The 24523-nt window shown below is 52.2% G+C and overlaps 5 protein-coding genes across 5 annotated transcripts; 2 read left to right on the top strand and 3 right to left on the bottom strand.

Moving 5' to 3' along the window:
* Positions 1 to 4235: 4235 nt before the first annotated feature.
* On the top strand, positions 4236 to 7286 carry HER10_EVM0003404 (zinc finger transcription factor; the record flags this gene model as incomplete). Its single annotated transcript, XM_035473081.1, has 2 exons — positions 4236 to 5254; positions 7205 to 7286. 2 exons carry the CDS (start codon positions 4236 to 4238, stop codon positions 7284 to 7286), a joined length of 1101 nt encoding a protein of 366 aa, XP_035326697.1.
* A 609-nt stretch (positions 7287 to 7895) lies between these two features.
* HER10_EVM0006957 (O-methyltransferase) lies at positions 7896 to 9272 on the bottom strand (the record flags this gene model as incomplete). The annotated part of the gene is made up of 2 exons (XM_035476525.1): positions 7896 to 8055; positions 8113 to 9272. The coding sequence occupies 2 exons, from the start codon at positions 9270 to 9272 to the stop codon at positions 7896 to 7898; spliced, it is 1320 nt and encodes a 439-aa protein (XP_035326948.1).
* Positions 9273 to 10672: 1400 nt separating this feature from the next.
* Positions 10673 to 12901, bottom strand: HER10_EVM0004116 (O-methyltransferase; the record flags this gene model as incomplete). Its single annotated transcript, XM_035473769.1, has 1 exon — positions 10673 to 12901. The coding sequence occupies one exon, from the start codon at positions 12899 to 12901 to the stop codon at positions 10673 to 10675; it is 2229 nt and encodes a 742-aa protein (XP_035326753.1).
* A 2122-nt stretch (positions 12902 to 15023) lies between these two features.
* On the top strand, positions 15024 to 21431 carry HER10_EVM0004425 (beta-ketoacyl synthase; the record flags this gene model as incomplete). The annotated part of the gene is made up of 2 exons (XM_035474072.1): positions 15024 to 20710; positions 20771 to 21431. The coding sequence occupies 2 exons, from the start codon at positions 15024 to 15026 to the stop codon at positions 21429 to 21431; spliced, it is 6348 nt and encodes a 2115-aa protein (XP_035326778.1).
* Positions 21432 to 22504: 1073 nt separating this feature from the next.
* HER10_EVM0001744 (FAD binding domain-containing protein) lies at positions 22505 to 23866 on the bottom strand (the record flags this gene model as incomplete). Its single annotated transcript, XM_035471481.1, has 1 exon — positions 22505 to 23866. The coding sequence occupies one exon, from the start codon at positions 23864 to 23866 to the stop codon at positions 22505 to 22507; it is 1362 nt and encodes a 453-aa protein (XP_035326556.1).
* Between the last annotated feature and the right edge of the window lie 657 nt (positions 23867 to 24523).

Genomic DNA, 24523 nt, shown 5'->3' with positions numbered 1-24523 from the left:
TGAGCTAGAAAACCCCGAACTAGTTTCCCGTCGGTGGCTTTCGGTGGCTTGTGAAGCCCGTGGAGCGGGAACGCGGCTCCGGCAGTGGTTTAAGCTTCTTGAATTCCGTATGTACGGGCCTTTTTCGGCTCCAGCTATGATCACCTGGTTGAGGAAAAAACGCCAGTTACCTATTATGGCCAATACTTCGCTTTCGGGACAGCGTATCCCACCGGACACGGGCCGCCCACGTGAAGTACACAAGCTTGATCCTCTATGTGCACCGAAGCCTTGGCTGATAACTCACGGTGCAGGTGATTGAAACGTAGACGGGGTTTGGAATACTGGAAGTTCGCAATTATTTTACCACATGCAGAACATTTTTAAACTAGCAAGTATCCCCGCGCTTAGAGTTGAAATGGTGCTACGGTTACGTTAGCGTCATATGCCAGGCTTCGTCCAATGTCACGTACGGCGAAAAGCTTGCCATATATTACCCCGTACAGAAATGACAAATGGTATTTTCTGGTATATCATAAGGTAATTAGGCTTAATTCGTTCGACGTATTGGATGGTCACGACTTACCGCAGGCCCGAGGTAATGGTATACGTTGGCAGAATAACTGACAGCGGCAAAACTCATTTCATCTCATCACTGTTCACTGGCTGCGACACGTGTCATGCCATTGCTTGACTGCCGATCATACTTTTGTCGGGCCCTTGCAGCCGGTGGGACGCGAACAGGAATTCGGGATCTGGACGACATCTCAAGCAAATTGAGCAGAAGCAACTTAGTTGCGAGACTCTCGTGGAATATTGAGGCGTATTTCGGAAATGGTTTTGTCTTCTGGGTCCCGTTATCTTTGGATCGCTTAGACGACTCCTGCAGGTTTGCGTTGACGAGGTAGCTCTGGAGAGACAGGGATACGGATGCGAGATTGATACGAACCCACTTATCCGTGACTCGAGCGATGGACTCGGAGGAATACTCCGGATTTCTCTGAGCACGCCTTGCGGGCCTTTCTCTGCTTTCCCCTCTCTTTCTTCCTACCTAGAGCCTGAGCATCTCCGAGGATGAGAGCCCTGGAAGCTATTAACGTTGTCGGAAGCTTGGTGGTGCTCAATAAGCCGAGGAGGATGCTTTGCCAGGTACTGCTGTGAAACTCATGATCTTCACAGACTAAAACAACCACTGGCTGCAGCGGCTAAGTCGTGAGGTCTTACGTAGGCGTGTTAAAACTGTCGGCACGGGGAAGACGCACTTGCCAATAATTACCCAGGCATGGGCTCGTCAGCGAACCCGGTGCACCGGTTCACTCCATCGCCAAGACAGAAAACATCAGCCCAAGAAAATCACCAACCTTTATCTGCCGCCGGTCACAAACGCTGGTTTCCAGGGCGCAACAACCAGACGGTTCCACAACTATCGCTACTGTCCATCCGGGTACGAACGGAGATCAACAGTCAGTGCCATCGTCTAAAAGATATTCAACCAGGATATGGAAATAGACCGGATAAGAGCGTGACGGCACTTCAATACAAGGGGACTTTCCCCATGTAGCACTGCCCTTCTCACGCCCGCAATCATTGTCTTGAACCCCTACTTGGGGACTTTGAGTGACCCTTATTTCGTAGATCTTCTGGGGGCGTGCTCGCAGGGCCGCGGCCTGCGGACTTGTGGCACACTACTGCCCGGGGCTCCAGAGCCCCCACTTCCATAGCACCTAGGTGCATCGTGATTGTACACTAAGGTGACGAGAGATATGCTAGTCCAAGGTTACTCTGGGATGAGTGGAAACACGAGGGGATCCTCAATTCCGCGTCAAAGGTGATGCATTTGTCGCTTTGCGATAGGAGCCTTTCAGGTGTCAAATACTGCTGATTTAGAGTTGCTTGAGAGAACGAGAGGAAGCTGATCGAGATCTAATACTGACTTTCAAGTTGGTAGCGCTGTGTGAAACTCTTTGGGGGTTCCAGACGGAGCTGTCCGGCTGGATGAGCCCGAATCACGGTGACGCACCTCGGCACAAGTTCAGCGACGAACTGGCGAAGAGCAGCTTGCGAGGAATATTGGAAAATCTGAAACCCCAAAAATGTTCATCTTTAGCTATTGAATCACCCAATAATGGCCATCAAGCTATCGCAATTAGAAGGTGCGTGCGAACCATGGCACGGTTACCTCAGAGTCCGACAAAAGTTCTACCAAGACCTTAATTTGACGAGGGAAACAACGACGGTTCTAGAATTAGTGGCGTTGGTCATCATCCCCCATGGCAATTGAGTTTGAGGACGAGCAGCAGCTACAGACATGGGCTACAATGATGCCACAAGAAGAACGGGGATTCATGTAGGGATTGTGCTCTTGGGCAAAAGCCCACTGCACTCTGCTGTCAAAAGTCTAATTCACCAGAAGAAGGACCCGCGGGCCACGACGCCAATGTGCCAAGCCGGAGCCGAGTCAAAGACAAGACCTTTGACGGAAAAGCCAAGTTCGAAAAAGCTGGAGCTTGGGAGCCGAGATCCTTGGGTATAGCAAAACATCCACAAAATCACTCGCACCCCGATTAAGGGGAATCCCTTGGTTGAGCCTCATCAGCCCCGACAGTGGGCGGTTATGGCTTCAGCCGCTTCATCCAGTCCAGTTGACAGGTGCTTCCGGTTGCAGAATGCGAGGGATCATGGGGCCTGAGCAGCGCGGATGGCCGATTATCGCTAGTAAATCTCGATTATCGGGTATTTGTGCTCGTTTCAATGTCCTCTCCAATTATACGTAATCAGGTACGACGAGCATGTTATGTTTTTTTCAACTTTACCCGGACACGCCTTATAACCCGATCAAGTGACAGGGTGGTGGTTTACCTTGTGCCTTACTGGGATCCGCGATGAGAGCTCTGACTGGTCGATTTTGATCTGAAACTTGCCCGCCGGACTCAACAATAGGTAGCAGCTTGTTGGCCGCCTCCTCCTCCACACGTTCGAGCGAGATCACTGTGTGCCACAGGTGGGCGGTACCGCTGTCGCGGCGTTGGGGACTAGGCACATCAGCTGAAAACTCTAAAAGGAGAATCAACCCCTCTCTCTGCACTGATTCATTTGGCCCTGCCGACGCGAAGCTCTGGCCCCAATTGGTCCCACAGCAGCGGAACACTCGGACAATTAGGTTCGATAGGATGGACCACCGGGAACTCACTTGGGAGGAGAAAGACTGGGCGAATGGCTCTCTCCCCGTTGTCACTGGTTCCCTAATTGAGAAGTCAGCCCAGTCGATCCCACACCCGCCACACCCTCGGGGGGTCTGGTTCCAACATGTCGGCACCTTCCATAATACAACGGGGCACCCTATATCAGCCTTGCTCATTATAGCTCATTATGGAGGAAACGGAATTGGCCCGACCCAAGACGGAGTACTCCAGTTGTCCGGGGGCGGGGTCTAGACTTACGGGTGCTTGTGGGCACCAGAATGCTTCTTGATGCTTGGCAGATATTCTCGCAAAGAGAGTCCGTGAGAAGAGCTTCGTGATGCTTCGTTTGGGGAGGCTGGAAACAAACAAACCCGCGAGAACCTGAGCACTTGTCAGTCGAATACAATCTCGATCTCCTCGATCGCCCAAAAGGCTGGGTTATCTATCAAATTGCTACCGGCTTCAGTGATGGCTTTTGGCAAACGCTATCGCCCCGCTGGCTTCCGACGTCTCGCAAACTTACGTCTAACTAACTTTCCATCCGAGCAAGGACTTGACTCGAGACGAAGACCTCCGTCGCGATGCAGTATAAGGGAGATACTCTACTTAAGCTCCGTATACTCGCCAACTTCAGCAGAAGACTAAATGTGTAATGACGATGAACTCGCGTTCTCTGCTTCTTTAGCTCTGTCTCTCTCCTATCTAAGCTCCTCATACACACCCATTCTTGCCTGTTGAAGAGACATTAAGCATCTGCGGTTCACAACTTACTTTCCCGTCTTGGACGTCTATATATCTCCAAGAACTGCTGGCGAAGACTTTTCTGCTTGGGAGGCAACCATTAAGATTAGTGTGCAGCCTTACTTCAAGAAGACCGGATCTTCATTCCTGAACTGGTTGAACAAGGCAATGTCGACGCAAGCACCCAGAGAAGATATCTCCCTTGTTTTCAACCGCAAGAGAAGAAAGGTCCGCAAGTCCTGCAACGCTTGCAGCTCTCAAAAGATTCGTTGCGGTAAACAGCGCCCAAAATGCCAACGCTGTGAGACTAAGGGCCTCGAGTGTGCTTACAGCATGTCCATGCGGACCGGTGAGCGCCCTCGCGTTCTCGCCTCGCCAAGCTCGTTGTCGGATACCCAGGCAACGATCTCACTTGTCATGAGAGATGGCCCAGCCCTGGCCATGTCCAACGCCTCGACCGTTTCTCAGATCTCACAACAGCAGCAGCAACAAGAACGCCGTATGTCAGAGCAGCCTTCGGAACACCACACCGACCTCCAGGATGAGATGATGTGGCTACTTGAAGGCACCTCGGATTCTGACAATCTCTTGGACCAGAGTCTTTGCTTTGACGCCACTGCGGACTTTGGAGTTCCAATGACTCTGAACGACTTGTCTGCCGCTTCGACAAAACACTCATCTGCGGCAATGCCGACGCCTATGACACAGGAATACGACAGAACTTCCTTTTTCGACCAGCCTGTGGATCAAAAAATGCAACAGTCCATTGATGCATCACTGAGACGTTCCGGCACAGTCGACTCAGCTCGCAGCAGCTCTAGCATGTACTCAGACGACGGCCTCTCTCGTCACAACAAAATCCATGACTGCACCATGGAGGTACTGGAAATTGTTTCTGACTTTCATGTTCTCGCGCAAGGTTGCCTCACCGCTGTCAAGGACCCTGCGTGCACGTCCCATCTTGAGCGCCTACTCGACGATACCCCCCGCGAGATGGGTACTGTCTTATCGCACAATCGGGAGATCCTTCGCAGGCTCAATAACTTACTCGACTGCCGCTGCTTCATGAGACAAGAAGTGCTTGTTTTGGTGTACCTGGCCGTTTACAAGGCCCTGGGCTGGTACGCGGCGATCCTTGGCGACGACGGTTCGTCCCAAGATATGGACCAATCACAGTTTTCGCTCTTTGGGCGCATAGCCATCACCACCTCGTTCGTCGGAAGTTACTGTCTGGACAATGAGGCGCAGCGACTCGTTGCCGCGCACCTGGTCCTGACGCACGTTCGCGAACACGTTGATCCTCTTATCAAGAGGTTGCGCCACTGGCACCCTTCGGCGGCCAGGCATAATTCGTTGCCGTCTACACCGTCTTGTCCCGATGCAACCATCTGTTCGATAAGTCAAACCCCCCACTTCCTGGCACCCCCCTGTTTCTGGCACCCACAAAAACGATGGGATCACAACCCAACCTCCTCATTACTATTAACTATTGATCCTCAACCACACCCACTACAATACAACTGCCAGCCTCACTAGGGCATTCAGAGTCGCTGGATTCAGCCGTAATAACCTCCTTTTCACCCGCTTCGATTTGAGCCCGATGGATATCCCTGATGTTCGCAAACTTCGTGTTGGGATCGATCTGAACAGTCTTCCTCTTCCTAACTGCAGCGTTGGTAACAGGGCCTCAGGTGAGCCAGCTGCTGCTGGGCAACTGCCAGTTGCCAGGCCTGCTCTGTGAAGTTTTCACCTTCCTGAACAGCAGCCGTTGAGTGCTGGTATCATTGTCGAGTTGGGTGTATAAGTGCAGTTGACCGCTGAGCTCTGCCAGCTTCCTGGGTGTCGACCAGACCACTGCAGAGGAAGCAGAATCCCATGGCTCAACAGGGGTAGTTTGTTGACCATTATGGCATCGCTTTTTGCCCCGACTGGTTGGTTTGGGTGTGGTGGGCTTAGAAGGCTCAGGTAATACCATAGGGTTCATCAGGGGCTTAACCATCGCTACAGGGTGTAGACCAGTCCACTTCCAACCACTTCTGATGTTCGAGACTGATAGACCAGCAAGTCGAGCCTTCTGGTAACAGTCCAGGAAGTTCCTTTTACCTATAATGGTAGAGTCGTTCCATTGAGACAAGTAACCGAGCTCCTTCCGATAGGCTGACTTAACAGGGCTGAAGACAGACTGGTCAAGTGGCTGGAGGACATGAGAGGAGTGTGGTGGTAAGAACAGTAAATGGATATTGTTAATATAGCAATTCCACATGAAGTCTGTCGTCGTATGACTCCATGCCCATCCACAATCAACAGTCGAGCCTCGCCCTCAGCCTCGGGCATAGTCTGTGGGATAAACACCTTCTCTAACCATTCAATGGCAGTTAAGTCTGTAGTCCAGCCATTATCTGTTGCTGTAAACTCCCACCCATCGTATGGAACCAGATGTAATGGAAACCACTGTTGTTGGACCGTCTTCCCTTGAAAATGATAAGAGGACGAAGTGCCCTACCCAAGGCTGAGATACACTCAATGATAGAGACCCATGCCCTCGACCCAGGTTGTTTCTTGCGAACAGACGTCGTCTCAGCCATGCCCAGCACTAACCCATTAGCTCCTGACCCTCGAGGATGCCAGTCTCATCCATATATATCTGTTGGCTGGTTTGATGTCCTTGATCTCAGGGATAGCAAGGAACTTAAACCAGTTCCTAATGACCTCAGTAGATGCCCCATTAACGCGTCTAGAATCGATGGAACGACTTCTCTGAACCTTAATGATAGGGTTCCTTCTCACGAAGGCATAGATCCAGCCTTTTCCTAATGGTTTGGTATCCCCAGCAGCAGCCAGAACTCGCTCTGAATTCCTTCACCTGTTGGTGCGTTGGTGCGAGGCCAGCGAAGCCTGAATGCGAACCCATTGTGCCAGCTTACTCTCTGGTCAGGAGACAGCCTCTGCCAGTCAGCAAAAGCCACTTTCCTAGTCTGACCACCTTGGAGACGTAGTTGGAGGGTTGATCGTGGTATCCCATACTCCAATGAGGCTCTCTTTTGACTCTTGCCGTTTGAGATGTCCTCGAGAGCCTGACGAAGCTGATCTTCGGTATATTGAGGCATTAGATATAGAAGAAGGTATGTGCAAAAAATGAGCCCATTTGGACTCGAATTGAAAATGTTGTGATAAAAGGAGGTTGGGGGTGGGCATTGCGTTGTGGTGGATTTTCGCGTTTTTGTGGGTGCCAGAAACAGGGGGGTGCCGGGAAGTGGGGGGTTTGACTTATCTTTCCCCGTCACCAAGGGACGTATGTCTAGTGTTATCGACCAACACCACCAGGCACTCCAGGAGGAACTTGAGAGAATCACGTTCAAGGCAAACAGTATCAAGCGTACATGATTTTCGTATTCATATTTTTTCATTTGTTTTTCCTAACTTTCATTTGTCTGCAACATTCGGGTGTTGGAATGGACACGGGGGTTTGGGTAATTTTACTACTTTACAGGTACTTTGTATAACTTTCCGGTCCGTCACATTGAAGCGAAACACCAGAAGTGTAGAATTAGGTGTCACATCTTATGTTGGTATCAAACCAGCTTTCAGGCATTAGCAGCATTTACTGGCTTTTAGGCACAGCAGCGATTTAGATATACCCGCTATTAGGCACAGCATTTCTAGGATACCAGCGTTAGAGATACCCAGCTTTTAGGCTTACCAAGGGGAAGGGGTGAAAGCATCAAGCAATACATTACGGCCTTTACGATCTTTGAACAACAATATCAAACTATCTCCCTCATTCCATGTTCCTTATGTTCATACCTATGTATCCAGATTGAGCCCTGAATTGCCTCCTCGTGTATTACATGGGACCCTAATAAGTGCGAAATATACCCCTTTCAGCTATACGAGCCTCTCGCTCAACGTCCTAGCGAACTAATGATCTCTCTGTTGTCACGAAAGATTTATGGGCATGATGATCCTCAATAAAGTTCCTCTCGCTTCACTGACTCACGCCAAGCTTATGTCAATGAGAGAAAGTTCCCCGAGCTCAGGGCGGAATACTGTCTTCACTCGAAGCTTAGGCGTCACCGCACTGCAGAGATTCTCGAACGCAGTTCTTGTACGTTCGCGACCATTAAGGTTCATCAACATCAACAGGTCCCGATCACTAAAGCTTGTCAATACGAGTTCTGTCAGGCTATGGCAAATGAGGGGTGGAACTGACTGCATACGACGTTCTCTCTCACGACTCTCTTGTCCTGGTTCGGGGACCACGACATCGTTGATAATGATACGGTCCTGCGGTCTCAGAGATGACGCCAGACTCTGAAGAATGTTCTGGGCGTACTTGTCGCTCCAGTCGTGAAGAATAAAACGGCAGAAGTAGGCAATGCCTTCTCCATCAGCAACATTGTGCTCAGGTTGAGGCTTCATGAAGTCGTGGGGGCGGAAAGTGACGCGGCCCTTCAACTCCTCAGGGCAGGACTTGGCCCCGACTTCGACAGTCTCCGGCAAGTCTTGCACCTCGAACTGGAGCTTTGGGTACTTCTTGGCCAGAGCCATTGAGATGTGGCCAGGGCCACCACCAACGTCCACAATGAGACGGATGTGGTCTTTTTCCAGCAAGTGCCAAGGGTATCCGCCGTCAACGGCGTGACGCAGGTCGTAGGCACCGCCAACCGCAATGCCGCGCATGGCGCGGGCAAACATATTGTGCAGCTGCTGACCGTCTGCTTCGCGGAAGCGCTGGAACTGAGAAATCTTTCTGCCAATGGAGACTCCGTAGGCAGACTCGTTCGCCTCCATGCTGTAGCCGTAACTTTGCAGCGCTTTGGGAACAGAAGCGCCGGCCGGGTAAGCAATGGTGGCACTCAGGTCCATCCATGCTTCCAGGTCAGGGTCTGTCACGAGAAGCGCAGACATGGCGTTGTGGGCGACGGTGCCGCCTGGCTGAGCCTCGAACAAGCCATAGGAAGATGTGTGCTGGAGAATGCGCTCGACGAGGGCTGGTGTGACCTCAGGCTTGCCGACTGCTTCAGAAACGGCTGCGTATGTTGTACTTCCTTCCAGCGGGATATGGCTGGCCAGCTTGTACTTGAGAGCAATTTGGAGAGACGCTGTGGCGCAGTGCTCAAAGCTCAGAGTGATGAGTGTGTCTCTGGGTCCCCGAGCCAGACGAACGATGCGTTCTGCGGCATCGACGATTGATGTCTTTGCTTGGAAATAGGGCACGTTCTCGGGAGTGAGTTCGAGACTGGGTGCGGCGGCCTCGGTAGAGAGCTTTTCAAGGCCGCGATTGAAAAGGAACTTGTTCAGCTCAGCCGAAGCTGATGACAGGGTTGCGACAAGCTCGGTGAGCTCGTCTTCGACAATACGGCTAGGCATCTTGATGATTGGCGGGTGAGGTAATATCAACTGAGATTGATCTGATGACAAAAGCACACGCTTCTAGTTTGAGAGTAATATGGGAAAAGTGCACGGTGTGATGTAACTCCAAGCATGGCGGTGGATGTTCTTTTAATCAGAGCCATTTAAGAATGAATGTCAACCCGCACTATCGAAACTCACCGCATCGCTCTTTACACAACGCCGGCTTCCCGAGTTGCTTCACCGTGAGCCGGGCGTCTTCAGGTGTCATTCAAGAGGTCGATCCGGTGCAACTCCCTGTGAAGGTTTTAGATGCCAAGGCTTACAAAAAGCCCCGGAGGAAGACTCCGTTTTCCTTAGACCATTCCGGCCGGACGGGAGGTTGGAACAAGCTTGGACATGGGGTAAATGATCACCGACCGTTTCTGCTGTCATGAGTGGAACCATTTAGGGCGCCATTTGCTAACCAAAGCTTAATAAATAGAGTTTGTGATAGCGGGACACGTCTTAATCGCCGGGATCAAAGACGCCGGCCCAGTTAACAACGTTCAGACGAATCTTTGTAACAGAACGGTATTCGCAAAACCAGAATCCTGAGTTGAAACCCGATGACGTTTATGCAATTACCCATATCGCAGTCTACGTCGGTGTTGATGTCGGGTCTCGGGTTTTTCTTTCTTGAAGTGAAGTTGCCGGCTTCCTTTCATGAATGTATCTATTCGTTCTTTACTCAATGGTCTTGATTCCCATCAGCGCACTTAGCATTAACTCCATTCTTCATAAATGCGAGTTCGCTGAGAATATTGATACAAGAAAAACAAGGTTGGCCGCAGACCACCTTATCTAGAAATTTTCTGACATCTGCTGAATGTGTCAAGCAGTCGTCCTTAATATTGACCTTGTGCCGGTGGGAAGGTTCTCAGCCTTTTCAGCTCTGCATATCTCTAGACAATTTAAAATACGTAGAGCCCTTTACAATCCGAAATTAGCAGTACGTAAGTAGTGTCTGTACTCGAAGTCAAAATTGTGCGGACTCGTAACCATAATTTACACAATAACTCAATTTTTCTGCCTGGCACGCCTGAGTAAGTGAACCAACCACTGATGATGCAGGCATTACCACAAAATTATCTCTTGACAGTACTGAACAATGAGTCCGAGATCGCGAGTGTGAACAATTGATGCCGCCTTCAGGTGCAGACCTGTCGATTTCATCCCTAATTACTTTCTGACGCTGCATCACAGCTCGGGTCATGACTCCTGATGCTGAGGTACAGCGCAGCAGATCTTTCTTGGCTCTGAAGCTCGTCATATGAGTGATACTTGCGCCACGACTACTGTTGAGAAAGGTGGAGGCATTCGCTAATCATGCTTGAATCTACTGATTCTTCTCACTATCAATCTTTGGGTTTGAGGTCTTAGAAGCCCGTCCAGGCGTCACAATCTTCCAACGAGCGAAGTCCAAACATCTTCTTCGAGCCAACTTCACTCTGTAAAATGCTTCGGTGAGCACGTTTTCTCATTCCCTCCTCGAACGCCCCAATATCCTCAGCTGTAGGGGATCCCTGGGCCGCGGCAATCGTCTTCGCAAGACTGGAAGCATCGCAGATTGCCGTCTGCGCTCCGACCCCACCACAGGGACTCATGGGATGAATAGCATCCCCGAGTAGGGTCGCCATGGCAGACGGTGACCATGAGGGGACGTTAGGCACAGAAGACACGACGCGAATCAGAGTCGCCTGCCTCGTATCCTGTTGTTCAAAGACTGACCGAATGGAGGAATGCCACTCTTGCGTAATGGACAAACTTAGACGAGCTGCCTCGGCCGCCGCTTGTGCAGAGGTCGAGCTGCTGACCTTGGACGTCGAAGTCTCTCCGTCTAGGCGGAATCGAGCTTCGGGTCCAATGAGAGCCCAGTAAATGTAATCTGCGGGAAGCTGATGCTGAGACCGGCTCACCTCGCTGAAACGGATTGGCTCCAAAAGCAAAGTCACCGGCGCATCTCCAATGATGCAGGATTGCAGCATCGGCGTTTGGTCAGAGACGATGGTCATCCATCTCATGCCCTTCTCGGGGAACTTCTCTAAGACCTCAGGTGTCATTGGAGTTTTCCCATAGATACAGGCAGCTCCAGTGTCCCTGATTTTGTGGCTGGGAACGAGATTGCGACGCACAACTGAGTGTAGGCCATCTGCACCGACAAGGAATCGGCCTTCGACTGTTTCACCATCCTTGAAAGTAACGGTCACAACGCCTTGATCAACATCTGCCTTGTAGGATGACAGCTCTTTGCTGAACCGTATTCGGTCCTCAATACCCGTCATCAAAGCAGTGCGGAAAGCAGCTCTGTCAACGCAGTAGCTGGGGTGAAGGCCAAGTTTCCCGCTCAACCCACCACCAGAACGACTGTTGACCACCAGACCGGTAAATGGGTTAAAGTCGGTTTCCCCGATAGCCAGGGTGGCGCATGATGTCTGAAAAGTCTGATAGACTTCCTCGGGCAAACTCTCGGCCAGTGCGACGGCAGCGTCTCTGCGAAGCTTCAGGCGGTATCCTTGAGGCCGCGAATCAACCGCGGGATCTCTTTCGAATACCCGGAAAGGAACGTTGTGCTTTTTCAGTGCCTGGGCCAAGCACAGACCGCTGATACCAGCGCCCATGATCAGGACTGGCCGCTTTTCCGTTGCCGGCATGATGGGTTTCTTGATTTGGATGAAGTCGTTCGGGCTGCCGGGTGCGGAAGACTGGAGTTGGACGGTCAAAAGCCCCATGACGCTGTCGTCAGGTTGACGCGAGTGCTCAATCTCCATCCCCACGTCATTGAGCAGAGCCTTCCAGTTTTCTAACTCTCGCTCTCTGGCGTTGAAGACCTGCATCATCATGAGATCTCGAACTCTCAGCTGCTGCTCGTGCTGGAGAGTTGTTGACCCTGGGGGTGGGAGAATTGTGTCCATGATCACGATGCGGGCTTTAGGGTTTGCCTCGAGTGCAGTCCGAAGATTTTGCAAAATAATGCGAGCGTCCCTATCAGGCCAGTCGTGGATGATCATGCGAAGGAAGTAGACGTGGGCATCCAAAACAGTTTGAGGCTTGAAAAAGTCTGAAGGCATGAACTGGATGTGCGATTTGACTGCCGGATCGATGCTAGTGTCGGCATCAAATGCCCGCTGAGCAGTCGCAACTGTCTCTGGTAGGTCTTGCACAATGTACTTCAAATGTGGGAATTTGGAGGCAACGTGGACAGCGAGCTGGCCATGAGAACCGCCCACATCAACAACCTTTGCACCCTCTGGCAGCGAGGCCCAGTCGAAACACTCTACAGCATGCGCTAAGCTCCAAGGCCGCGAGGCCGTGACATTGCGCATATAGCTCGAGAACACAGATGTAAGATCTGGGTTCTTTCGAATGTGGTCAAAGAACGGATCTGTAGTATTCTCGGCAACGTTGAAAGCTGTTTGGTTCTTGGCGTCCGTGTCGCCCCAGCGGCGAGTTGCTTCAGGGAACTTGTACGCGACTGGCATCGAGTAGTTCATCATCCAGCGGGCCCAGCTCATGAAATTCTCGTCGCGAACAAGCAAGGCCGACGACCGGCTGTGTGAGACGTGGCCGGATGTAGGCTCTTCCAGGAAACCGTTGAGCACAGCCATCCGAGCAACACCTTTGAGGTGCTTCTCGGGAACGCCCGCTTTGGCTGCCAACACCGCGTATGCAATCGAGCCGTCTTGAGGGAGGTGTTGCAGGACATCGAGATCCACAAGCCATCGGACGCAAGTTAACTCTTGGTACTGTGGAAAGTAATTGTTAGTTGCGAATGTTAATCGCAAAGGATAGTATAGATGCTTACCCCATTGGCCAGGTGGTCAAGGTACTCTTCAGGCATAGTCGCTAGTTGGAGAAGCTTCATTGCCGACTCCATGAGCTTTTTGCGAGGATTATGAACAGCTTTCGACTTGTCCTCGAAAGGGCTGGCCGCAATCGATCCATTGTCTGATTGACGGAGAAGTTCGGCTCCGTGAGACGCAATCGAGTCCAGTGAACTCCTCAGTCTCTGATAGAAGTCCATTGCAACGAGTGTAATATGGAGGGGCCCTGACTGACGGGATAAATTGTGGCAATGGGATGCGAGAAGACTACCAATTCATCACACATCACTCGCGAGGAATTGGACAATCTACATTTTAAAGCAGCCTCCAACTTCTAGGCCCGGGTAGTTTGACGATCTACGAAGTGTGGTGTTTGGATTCCATTGCTCTGTGCCAAGAGAAAGCTTCCCGAGACAGCTGCCTAGAGCGATCCGCGGATCGCTAATCAATCTGGTTGTGTGAGTCCGAGCTGCTGGGTGGCTCGGGGTATACTTACCGCCTTTTTGACGGTAAACGAAGATCTACCAATCGTGTAGAGCCAATTACCGGTAAAAGTGGAACCCGAAGGGACAGGTTCCCGAGGTCGTCCTGACAGTGAAACTCGCGAATGTCCAACTCCGATTCCCCGGTCAGCAAAAGGTTGAGTCTTTACGATGGTCAGACTTGTTTTTGCCTGTCCGAGATGATGTTGTTGGGGTTTTTTTTACTTGAGCGAGGCCAAATCGGGTGAACATCTGCTAAGCCAGAGGCTCCTCTCATGGCTTGCTGCTTGCCGAAGCCCTAGACAACAATGTTGTTTGTAGAAGTCATTAGACCCAGCAAATTTTTGGTAAAGAGAAAATCAGCTTAGCTTGTTGGTAGCATGATTTGGCCAGTAAGTCGGGTTTCGGAACTACCCGTGAAGAGAAGCTGGTCTATAGCCAGGGAGGAGCCTATACCGGTTTTACATCGGAGAATGTTCAGCGTGCTTTGAGGAAAGCCTCGAGTCAGTTTAGTTTACCTTTCTTTGACAGATTACTTGCGTCTTGCATGGTCTGAAAAACGTGAAGATTGAGTTGGGTGATGTAATCCACACGTGTAGAGAAAGTTGAGTTTGGCGCTTCTTTCGACTGAACAACGATCTAGAAGATTTACTAGTCGATTTCGATCGAGGTCGACTAGGCTCGTGCTCTCTATGTTACAGATGTTGTAGTATGACGCCCTATTACTGCTCGTGCTCGTCGATTCGGGTGGGATAAATCGATGTCGCTGACATCGAGGCTAGTAATGGACCATTGAGAATGTGTACGACATGTGTAGATTTGGCAACACTTGCACATTCCCGAGAGACCCTAGGTCCACAGGGCCTTACCACTGCCCCGGAACAGACAATCGTGTCTCAGATGTTGATCGAACGATGACTTACCGGCCTAATCAAGACATCTCATAGCTGTCAGATAGCAATCTTACCTGTCCCCGAGATGACACAATGTCTCCGTGCCTTACCAACCCGCCGGTTTCCATGCCAGGCTGCTAATCTCACCTGAACGATGATAGGCCAGACATGACAATGCCGTGGCTTTCTCTGAGAGGTGGAAGACAGAGCTATACGAGCTTGCCTTTCCCGGCCTATACGATTACCGATCGGGACATTCTGCAACGATTATGACGATTCATCATGACGATTGGGATATAACATGACCAGCTTGGCAACCTCGTATAATCGTTCTTGGAAGCACACTCAACTGCACAGCCTCTTCTACACTCAACTGTACTCGGCCTATCGTTCTCTAGACCAAGGATTTTCTCTGAACTCTCGATCTGAGTTGTTGATTCATCTGAACCATTTTCATTCTTACCAACCCTCCCTTCTATCTTGGCAATTACTACCCAGCCTTGTTCTATTTTCATCTCAGACTCCTCCAACATGTCGGGTCAAGATCAAGTACTCGCCTATGTCTTTGGCGACCAGACACATGACATCGCAGACACGCTGCGCAGTCTGGTACAATCTCACCATGATCCACTCGTGATCGACTTCCTTGAGCGAAGCTGTGGAGTGCTCAAGCACGAAGTTGCCCGCCTATCCCCAGAGCAACAGGCACGATGCCCACGCTTCGCTACCTTGGCAGATCTACTGTCATCATACCGTTCCGGTACCCTCAACCCCTGTCTTGTACAAGCCTTGACATGTATTACACAACTTGGCCTCTTCATCCGTCAACATAGCAGCGGATGCCAAGTCTATCCCACACCCGAGAACAGCCTCTTGGCCGGAATCTGCACCGGTGCCTTGGCTGCTGCGGCCGTGAGCTGTGCTCATAGTGCCCCTAGCCTTCTCTCACCCGCGCTTCACGCCGTTGCTGTCGCCGTTCGCTTGGGCGCGCTCGCTTGGGATGTCGCTGATAGAATCACCAACAAGCATGAGATATCCGATTCTACCAGCACGTTCGATTCGTGGTCTCGCGCCGTGACTGGATCCAGCCCGAAGATTCTTGCCGACGCCCTACTGCAATATGCTGCTGAAGCTGGCCTGCCCGTGACGACTACCCCGTATATTTCAGCCATTATCGGGCCTAATCAAGCAACCGTCTCTGGACCGCCCGGAGTTCTCTCCAATTTCTTGGCCTCAGCCATCGGCAAGTCAGTTGCACCTACGTCAGCCTCGCTGCGCATCACTGCCCCATACCATTCTGCACTGTTCTACAGTGAGCACGATATCGAGCAAGTTCTTGCTAGTGTTCCACTGAGCAGCTCGTCTCTGGCTCGCATTCCTGTCATCTCCACCAGCACCGAGGGCCAAGTGCTCTCCATCAAGGCAAGCCTGCGAGATGCGCTCGAGCAAGCTGCGCGCGACTGTCTCGAGAGAGAGATGGCGCTTGAGCAATTGCCGCTCCGTATAGCTGAGCATGTTAGAAGTTCGGCCAAGACGACGACGGACAGCATCACAGATGTGATTATTCAGCCTTTTGCATTCCACAGCACGGATCGCCTTGTCTCCCCTGTTCGTCGACTTCTACCGGCAGATTCCTACTGTGTACAAGAGAGGTCCCCTCTAGCTGCTGAAGAGCTTGCCTCGCTGGCAGGCAATGGTGCTCTCGGTGCCGATGGCGGTGCTTCGAAGTCTCCTATTGCCATCCTTGCTGCTTCTGGCAGATTTCCTGGCAATGCAGATACTATGGACGCATTCTGGGATATCCTCCACAAGGGTGTCGATACTCACGAGATGGTTCCTGCCTCTCGATGGAACGCCGCTGCTCACGTTGGCGACACATCTGTGAAGAACGTCTCTGGCACCGGCTTTGGTTGCTGGCTGCATCAGGCACCGCAGTTCGATGCAGCCTTTTTCAACATGTCGCCCCGTGAGGCCGCACAAGTCGATCCTGCCCAGCGCCTTGCACTTTTGACTGCCGCTGAAGCTCTCGAGAAGGCGGGAATCGTGCCGAACCGTACTCCATCTACTCAGAAGCACCGCGTAGGTGTATGGTTTGGTGCCACTAGCAACGACTGGATGGAGACCAACAGTGCGCAAAACATCGATACCTACTTCATTCCCGGTGGAAACCGTGCTTTCATCCCGGGCCGCATCAACTATCACTTTAAGTTCAGCGGTCCTAGTTACACTATCGACACTGCTTGCAGCTCTAGCTTGGCTGCGCTGCACTTGGCATGCAATGCTCTGTGGCGCGGCGAGGTTGACACCGCCATTATTGGAGGTACCAATGTCCTCACCAATCCTGATATGACCGCTGGTCTGGACAGAGGCCACTTCCTCTCCCGTACCGGCAACTGTAAGACATTTGACGATGACGCTGACGGATACTGCCGCGGCGAGGCAGTTGTCACGATCATCCTCAAGCGACTGGATGACGCCCAGAAGGACAAGGACCCTATCGAGGCTTGCATCTTGGGCGTCGCCACGAACCACAATGCAGAAGCAGAGTCCATCACTAGACCTCATGCCGCTGCTCAGAAGGACCTCTTTGAGCATATACTTGCCGAGACCAAGGTCAGCTCCAACGACATCAGCTACGTTGAGATGCACGGTACAGGCACGCAGGCTGGCGATGCAGGAGAAACCACTTCTGTTGTGACGACCTTGTCTCCCTTGACGACTCGCGGTACACCAGTCCGCCCAGCCACCAACCCTCTCCATATTGGTGCCGTTAAGTCCAATGTCGGCCATGGCGAAGCTGCTGCTGGAGTCACCAGTCTTGCCAAGGTTCTCATGATGATGAAGCACTCGACCATTCCTCCTCACATTGGCATCAAAACCAAGATCAACCACAAGTTGCCAGATCTCCAAGCTCGTAACACCCGCATTGCTACTGTCGCGACTCCTTGGGTCAGGCCAGCGAATGACAGCCGCCGAGTGTTGCTGAACAACTTCTCTGCCGCAGGCGGCAACACCGCTATCGTCCTGGAAGACGCTCCTATCTTCGACAACTACACCGGCCCCGACCCGAGACGCCATCACATCGTGACGCTCTCTGCTAAGACGGGCGAGTCCTTAGTCTCTAATATTGGCAACCTTCTTCAATGGCTCGATGGTGCAGCACCTCGTGAAGACCCCAATCTTCTCGCAAAGCTCTCTTATACCACCACCGCCCGCCGTATGCACCATCGGTACAGAGTTGCTGTGACTGCTACCAGTATTCCCCAACTCAAGTCGTCACTGCAGAAAGAGCTCGATGCCCGTAGCGGAGGAGAGAAAATTCTGCCTGCCCCGGCCAAAACACCCGGCTTCGTATTCACTTTCACAGGCCAAGGCTCACCGCACGCTGGTATGGGCGCGGACTTGTACGCCCGGTTCGCTTCATTCAAGAACAACTTGCAGCGCTACAACCACTTGTGCGTCCAGATGGGCCTGCCGTCGATTCTTCCTCTATTCGAGGAGCGGGATTATTTCAGCCGTGCTTCGCTTACTGCCCTCCAGTTGGCGCACGTCTCTTTCCAGATGGCTCTTTGCAAGCTCTGGGAGTCCTTCGGCATCACCCCCAAGGCAGTCGTCGGTCACAGTCTTGGAGAGTACGCCGCTCTTTACGCTGCCGGGGCTCTTTCTCAAGCCGACGTCCTCTACTTGGTAGGAAAGCGATCTCAGCTGATGGAGGAGCACTTAGCTCAGGGAACGCACGCCATGCTCGTCGTCATGGCTGAAGAGGCCACAGTCCTCGCTGCCATTCCTGGTGTTGTCGGTCGCGACCTCGAGGTCTCCTGCCGCAACAGGAAGCACAACATCGTTCTTGGTGGAACCATTGCGCACGTCAAGGAGGCCCGGACCATTCTCGAGTCGAAGGGCATGCGCTGCCATGTTCTCGACACTGCACACGCTTTCCACACTTCTCAGGTCGACCCTATACTTGCTCAGTTCCGGAAGATTGCAAAGGGTATTCACATTCGTCGCCCTACGATCCCTGTCATCTCGCCTACTCTCAGCAAGGTTCTTCGCGAGGCCACCGATTTCAGCGAGGGCTACTTTGTTGAGCATTGCAGAAAGCCGGTCAACATCATGCAGGCCGCATCTGTCGCCAAGGCAGAAGGCATCTTGGATGAGCGCACTATCGCCATTGAGATTGGTCCCGCACCTGTTGTTGCTCCTATGGTTAAGGAAGTCGTTGGATCTACGATGCAGACGTTCGCATCTGCACACAAGACTATCGATACCTGGCAACTGATGACCGATGCCTTCTCCGGCATGTATGCGGCTGGGGCCAACGTCGAATGGTCTAGGTATCATGCCGACTTCCCAGAGTGCCAGCAGGTTCTTCAATTGCCCTCCTACGGATGGACTCTCAAGGAATACTGGATGCAGTACACCAATGACTGGAGTCTCCGTAAGGGTGATGCTCCCGTTATCATGGGGCCTGCAAACTTGGCCTTCTCGTCGATTTATAACGTGGTCAAGAACACTCTTCAGCCAAGCTCTGACGGCGAGGTGGTCGTCGATCTCGACCTCAATGCTGACGATGTTCACTCCATGGCTCAAGGTCACAAGGTGTACGGCGTACCTCTATGTACTCCCTCCGTCTATGCAGACATTGCTCAGATGATTGGCAAGTATGTCAAGCAAATCACAAGCATGGACGTCGACGCAGTCGGAACCGAGGTGGCGGAGATGCACATCCAGAGTGCTCTCGTCGCCAATGACGTCGGTCTCAAGCAAGTCCTCCGTACAGAGGCCAAGTTTGATGCGGCGAAGAAATCTCTTTTCTGTACATTCTCTACCCTCGACGGCAACGACAAGGTTATGGAGCAGCATGCCAACTGTTCGATCCGCTTCACCGAAATCGACGAGACCAAGTCTCAGTTCGCCCAGGCTGTCTCGGATGCAAAGATTCGCATGAAGGCCATCCAGGCGCAGGTCGGAGAAGACGAAAGCACTTTCCGATTCAGCAAATCGATGATCTACAAGATGGTTGGCCAGCTTGCTGATTTCGACCCCAAGTATCGCGGCTTGTCTGCCATCACTCTCAGCAACAACACCTACGAAGCTGCAGGTACTGTGTCATTCAAAGGCATCCCTGACAATGGAAAGTGGTTCTCCAATCCCGCTTTCCTGGACTCCATCTCTCAATTGGCTGGCTTCGTTATGAACGCCAATGAGTCTGTCGATCTTGACAAGGAGCTTTTTGTCAACCATGGATGGGAGTCGATGAAGCTCTTCACTCCCAAGCTTGATGCGAACATGACCTACCACTCATATGTGAAGATGACTGAGGGCAAGGATAAGCTGTGGTCTGGAGATGTTATCATCTTCGATCAGGATCAGAACCTCATCGGTATCCTTGGTGGGGTTGCGTTGCAGGGCGTCCCCAAGCGCCTTATGGACTACATCATCAATTCGGCCATGAAGAAGGTCTCGGGTGGCTTCTCATCGGCAAAGTCTCAAACGCAACCACAACAGCCCCAGGCAATCGTCACTTCGGACATGAAGGCAACCTTTGGAGACATTTCTCTGGCCGAGACTCAAGCTGCTCCTGCTGCGCAACAAGCTGCAGACGATTCCTGGCCCGTGGCTCTCAAAGTGTTAGCCGAAGAGAGTGGTTTAGATGAGAAGGAGCTGGCCGACGATGTCGCCCTCGCTGACATTGGTATCGACTCGCTCTTGTCACTTGTCATTTGCGGCAGACTACGCGACGAGCTTGACGTTGACCTTCCAGAACGGGCACTATTTGAGGAGTGCCTCACTGTAGGCGACATCAGGATGCGTGTTTCTGGCCCCGCGATGTCGTCGACAGAGTCTTCTGGGCATGAGAGCGACATCACAAGCGTTGAATCTGACAATGCTTCGTCGGTGGGCTCGCCTGATCTCGACAACTTGGCGTCGCCTTTCTCAGCTGCCATGACGCCAATCAACGGGCTTGATACCCCCGGTTCCTACTTCGAGGTCATCGACATGAGCGCTGGAGATTTCAAGGGCAAAGCTGTCCCTTCGACTCCTGTCGTGTCTACAATCCCGCCGGCGTGGTCGATGTACCTCCAGGGCTCCCGCACGAAAGCTAAGGAGACTCTTTTCCTTTTCCCGGATGGCTGTGGAGTAGCCACTTCCTACCTGAGTCTCCCGACTATCTCGCCGACCACGGCACTCGTTGGATTCAATTCGCCATTTGCAAAGTGAGTAGTGACGTACTTATTTCTGCCACTCTGCTTCAATACTAACAAGTCTCCCTCCAGAACTCCCAGCCGCATGTACGACCATACTCTCCGAGAGGTACTACAGTCCTACATCGCCGGCCTCCGTCAGAAGCAAGCCCGTGGCCCCTACCGTCTCGGAGGTTGGTCAGCGGGCGGCATTCTCGCCTACGCAGTGACCCAAGAACTCATTGCCGCCGGCGAGGAAGTCACCTCTCTCACGCTCATTGACTCTCCCCCGCCCAACAACGGCCTGGACCACCTGCCTGACAGATTCTACGACCACTGCAACAAAGTCGGCATCTTCCGCAACGAGATGCGTCGCGGAGCAGAGCAGTCTGAGCCGCCCGAGTGGTTGATGCCTCACTTCCGCGCCTCAACTGAGCTACTGCATGACTATCATGCGCCCGCCATGTCACCCGAGGCGGCTAGGAAGTTGCACGTAAACATCATCTGGGCAGGGGAGTGCGCTTTTGATGGGGTTCGATACCCGACTTTGCCGCCTGCCATGATGGAAGGCGAGGATTGTGAGGGGATGAAGTTCCTCACTGAGAAGAGGAAGAATTTTGGACCTGGGGAGTGGGCTTTGCTGTTCCCTGGTGCGTCTGTTACGACCACGGTCATTGAGGGGGAGCATCACTTCAGCATGATGCGAGGTAGCGGCGCAGACAGATTGGTCGACGCTATCAGACGGGGTCTCTAATTTCACTTTGTTTGATTTTTTCGTTCATCACTATCCTATTCTTCCCGGAGTCCTGGGCGAGGGAATCTTTGCTTTCAGAAGGCCTTTGGTTGGCGTGTCGGAGTAGTCCGTTCGGTGGAAGAATCGTCGATTTGATGCTTGATCGATCATACAACAGTCTTGAACTTTCCTTTGTAGATCATCGGAACTTGCTGTAAATACAGTCTAGAATGTGTTTTCCCTTTTTACATTAGTCTTCTATCTAGAAACTCTCAAGTTCACACCATGTGCTTCTGGTATTGAATGTCAATTTGTGACCGTGTCGGGATCGGCCATCGGATTTCTATCAAGGATAGTCGCACGCCTTGAAGGGGTCAAGGCAACTTCGTCGCGACGCGAATCTAATCGATCAACGATCTATTACTGCTTGATAGTCGAAAATCTGACAAAAGCAGATGATGTGTTTATCCTCGACTGTCATTAACTTCTCAGTCTCAATGCTAGAAGCAAGACTTTGATACGCTCGCTACTCTCAAACATCCGAGGGGGGAGACTCGACGGAAACTGACATCAACTCTATCCCGACTCTATCCCAAATCGAACATGGAAATATAATCGTACGCATAGAGTTTCGGAGTCCGAAAGCACAGATAGCAATACTTACTTTCGGTTATCGAATCCGAATGCGGACACACTTCGGGCTTTTGCGATACCGAATTGGGATCGTGCTCATAGTTCATGATGCTTTTTTACGCTTTTGTGAGATACTTGAGAGTAGGACTAAGCGTGAAACAGTCAAACAGTAATCATACTAGACATGTGTATGATAGCATGGATTCATAGTGATGAACACATCATTCGACTTAACTCTAATCACGGCAAATATTCGGTGCTCGAGCCGTATCTACAAAAGTAATAGTTCGCTAGGTTTTACTCAATCTAGGGAGAAGCTAAATACACACATAGAAATTCTTCCACATTTGATACCCATTGATCTCGATCAACGTAATGAAATGCCAGGAAAGTGAAGTTCACGAGAAACTCTACACGTTCTCCAAGTTTGATTAGCAATACGTAATCCTCAGTCGTCGTCATCACTTGAGATCGGTCCTGACACCTCCGGTACTCGGTACCTTTGGCAACTTGAATCCACCCGGAACCTGCTTCTGAAAGACCTGGTGCGGATCATACTTCTCGCTTGTCGCAAGCAGCTCTTCCAGAGTGCTCTTACTCCGGCGCTCAATGGGGTTTTGCCAGCTCTCAGCGTACGTCGCTTGAAGATAGCTTCTATGCATCCCCATCTTCTTGGCCTTCGCCTCAGCGTCCTCCACTAGCTTTTGTACCGTCTTCTCCACGGCCTCGTCGCTGTCCCTCTCGTTCTCGTCGACGGAGACGCCCAAGTGGATGTACACGAGATTTCCCTGCGTCTGAACGGGCCCCAACGAATCGACGGCACCGTTGCGTTCTGACATGACGCTGGGAACAGGCTGGTACGCCATGGCGACCGCAAAGCCGTCGAGGTCAAGGAGAGGAGTGAAGGCTGCGTCGGCGAGCTGGAAGAACTCCTCCATCATGTCAGCCGAGGGCGCAAAGCTGACGGTGGCAAAGATCCAGCGCTTCGGGTAGGTTGCGAGCGCAGCGTACTCGCGGGAGATGGAGGTGACGTTGTCGACGCGGATGGTATTGGAGGGACCACCGGGGAAAAGTGGCTTCTGCTCGATGGCGAGAAGGGGCTTGAAGACCTCTGGCTCGATGACGGGCGGATCGCTCTTTGTGTACTGCAAGCTGTTGCCGATGAACCAGCTTCTTGTGGCATTGCTGAGGACTAGGTTGTTGATGTAGTGCACGTAGGGATCGTACGGGTGCATAGAGGCAAGGGCCTCGTGGGCCTTGAAGTGTTCCTTTCGCGTGGAGATGTCGTGGAAGGTTTGACCGCCCCAGAACCTGCCTTGCGGGAACGTCTTCATGGTGATAGCCGTGACGATGCCAAAGTTATTACCACCGCCGCGGAGAGCCTTCCAGAGATCGGGGTGCTGACTGGCGCTGGCGTGGACGATGTCGCCGTTTGCAAGTACGACTTCAAATTCCTCGACCACGTCACAGATGAAGCCGTAGCGGGGGGAGAAGAAAGAGGTTCCGCAGTTGAGGACCGCACCGCCTACACCTACACCCGCGACGCGGGCACCGAGGGTGCTCAGGTCAAAGGGATCGAGCTGCTCCGTAACCTGGTCCCAGGTTTGGCTGGGACTCACGGTGATGGTCTTGTGGTCGGCGGAGATGCCGGCAGCGGGGATGTTCTTGAGGTCAATGACGATGCCGTTCTCCATGTTGGCGGCACCCTTGAAGGGGGTGTGGCCGCCACCACGAATAGCGAACTGACATTTGCCGTTCCATGCTTCGGCACCGGCCGTGAGTGTGCGGACTGCGAGCGACACGTCGTGGGCTGACTCCGGCATAACGACGCATGCCGGCTTCAAGTCGGCTTCTTTGAGGCTGAAGTAGGAGCCGATAGAGGACTTATAAGCTGGGCCGTTGGGGAAGGCGACAACGTCGTTGCCCATCGATTTAGCCAGAGCCTCGCACTATTGAGAGAGAATTAGTATGATGCCACGTAATAGAGAGATACAAGAAAGAGTACTCACACAAGTCGACGATGAAGCCACGGCTCCGTGAACGTTGCTTCCCGGGTTGACATTGCTGCCTCCAAGAGGGGATTGCACAGAGTCAACTTGGAAAGATGACAGGCCTGGCAGGCCGAGCAGAATCTGTTGGAGACCTGCACCAAACATGCTTGCTAACTCTTGGAAATGATCTGGCTGTACTACGCTGCAATTGACGATGCCAACATTGATCGCCAGGCCCATTGATCGCGAGGGAAGCTGCGAATTTCATAGCATTCACTGATCGGGTAGTTAATGACTCGGCTTTAGTCGCACTGATCGACTTGCCGAGCTTTGCTTGTTTCCCGCCCATTCTGGAATTGCCTTTTCGGGACAACGGGAAATGCACATACGGCGACCGACAATCCTGTTCCCGGCCGTGTCCCCGTTTCCCGGGCCGGGCCCGAGCTCCTTGATTGCATCACCTTTTGCCCTCCATAAAGCGCGAGAAGA

This window comes from Colletotrichum scovillei (genome assembly GCF_011075155.1).
Source record: "Colletotrichum scovillei strain TJNH1 chromosome Unknown Contig00011, whole genome shotgun sequence".
Taxonomy (NCBI): domain Eukaryota; kingdom Fungi; phylum Ascomycota; class Sordariomycetes; order Glomerellales; family Glomerellaceae; genus Colletotrichum; species Colletotrichum scovillei.
Note: the sequence above shows the minus strand (reverse complement) of the source record. Positions and strands in the feature narration are given on the sequence as shown.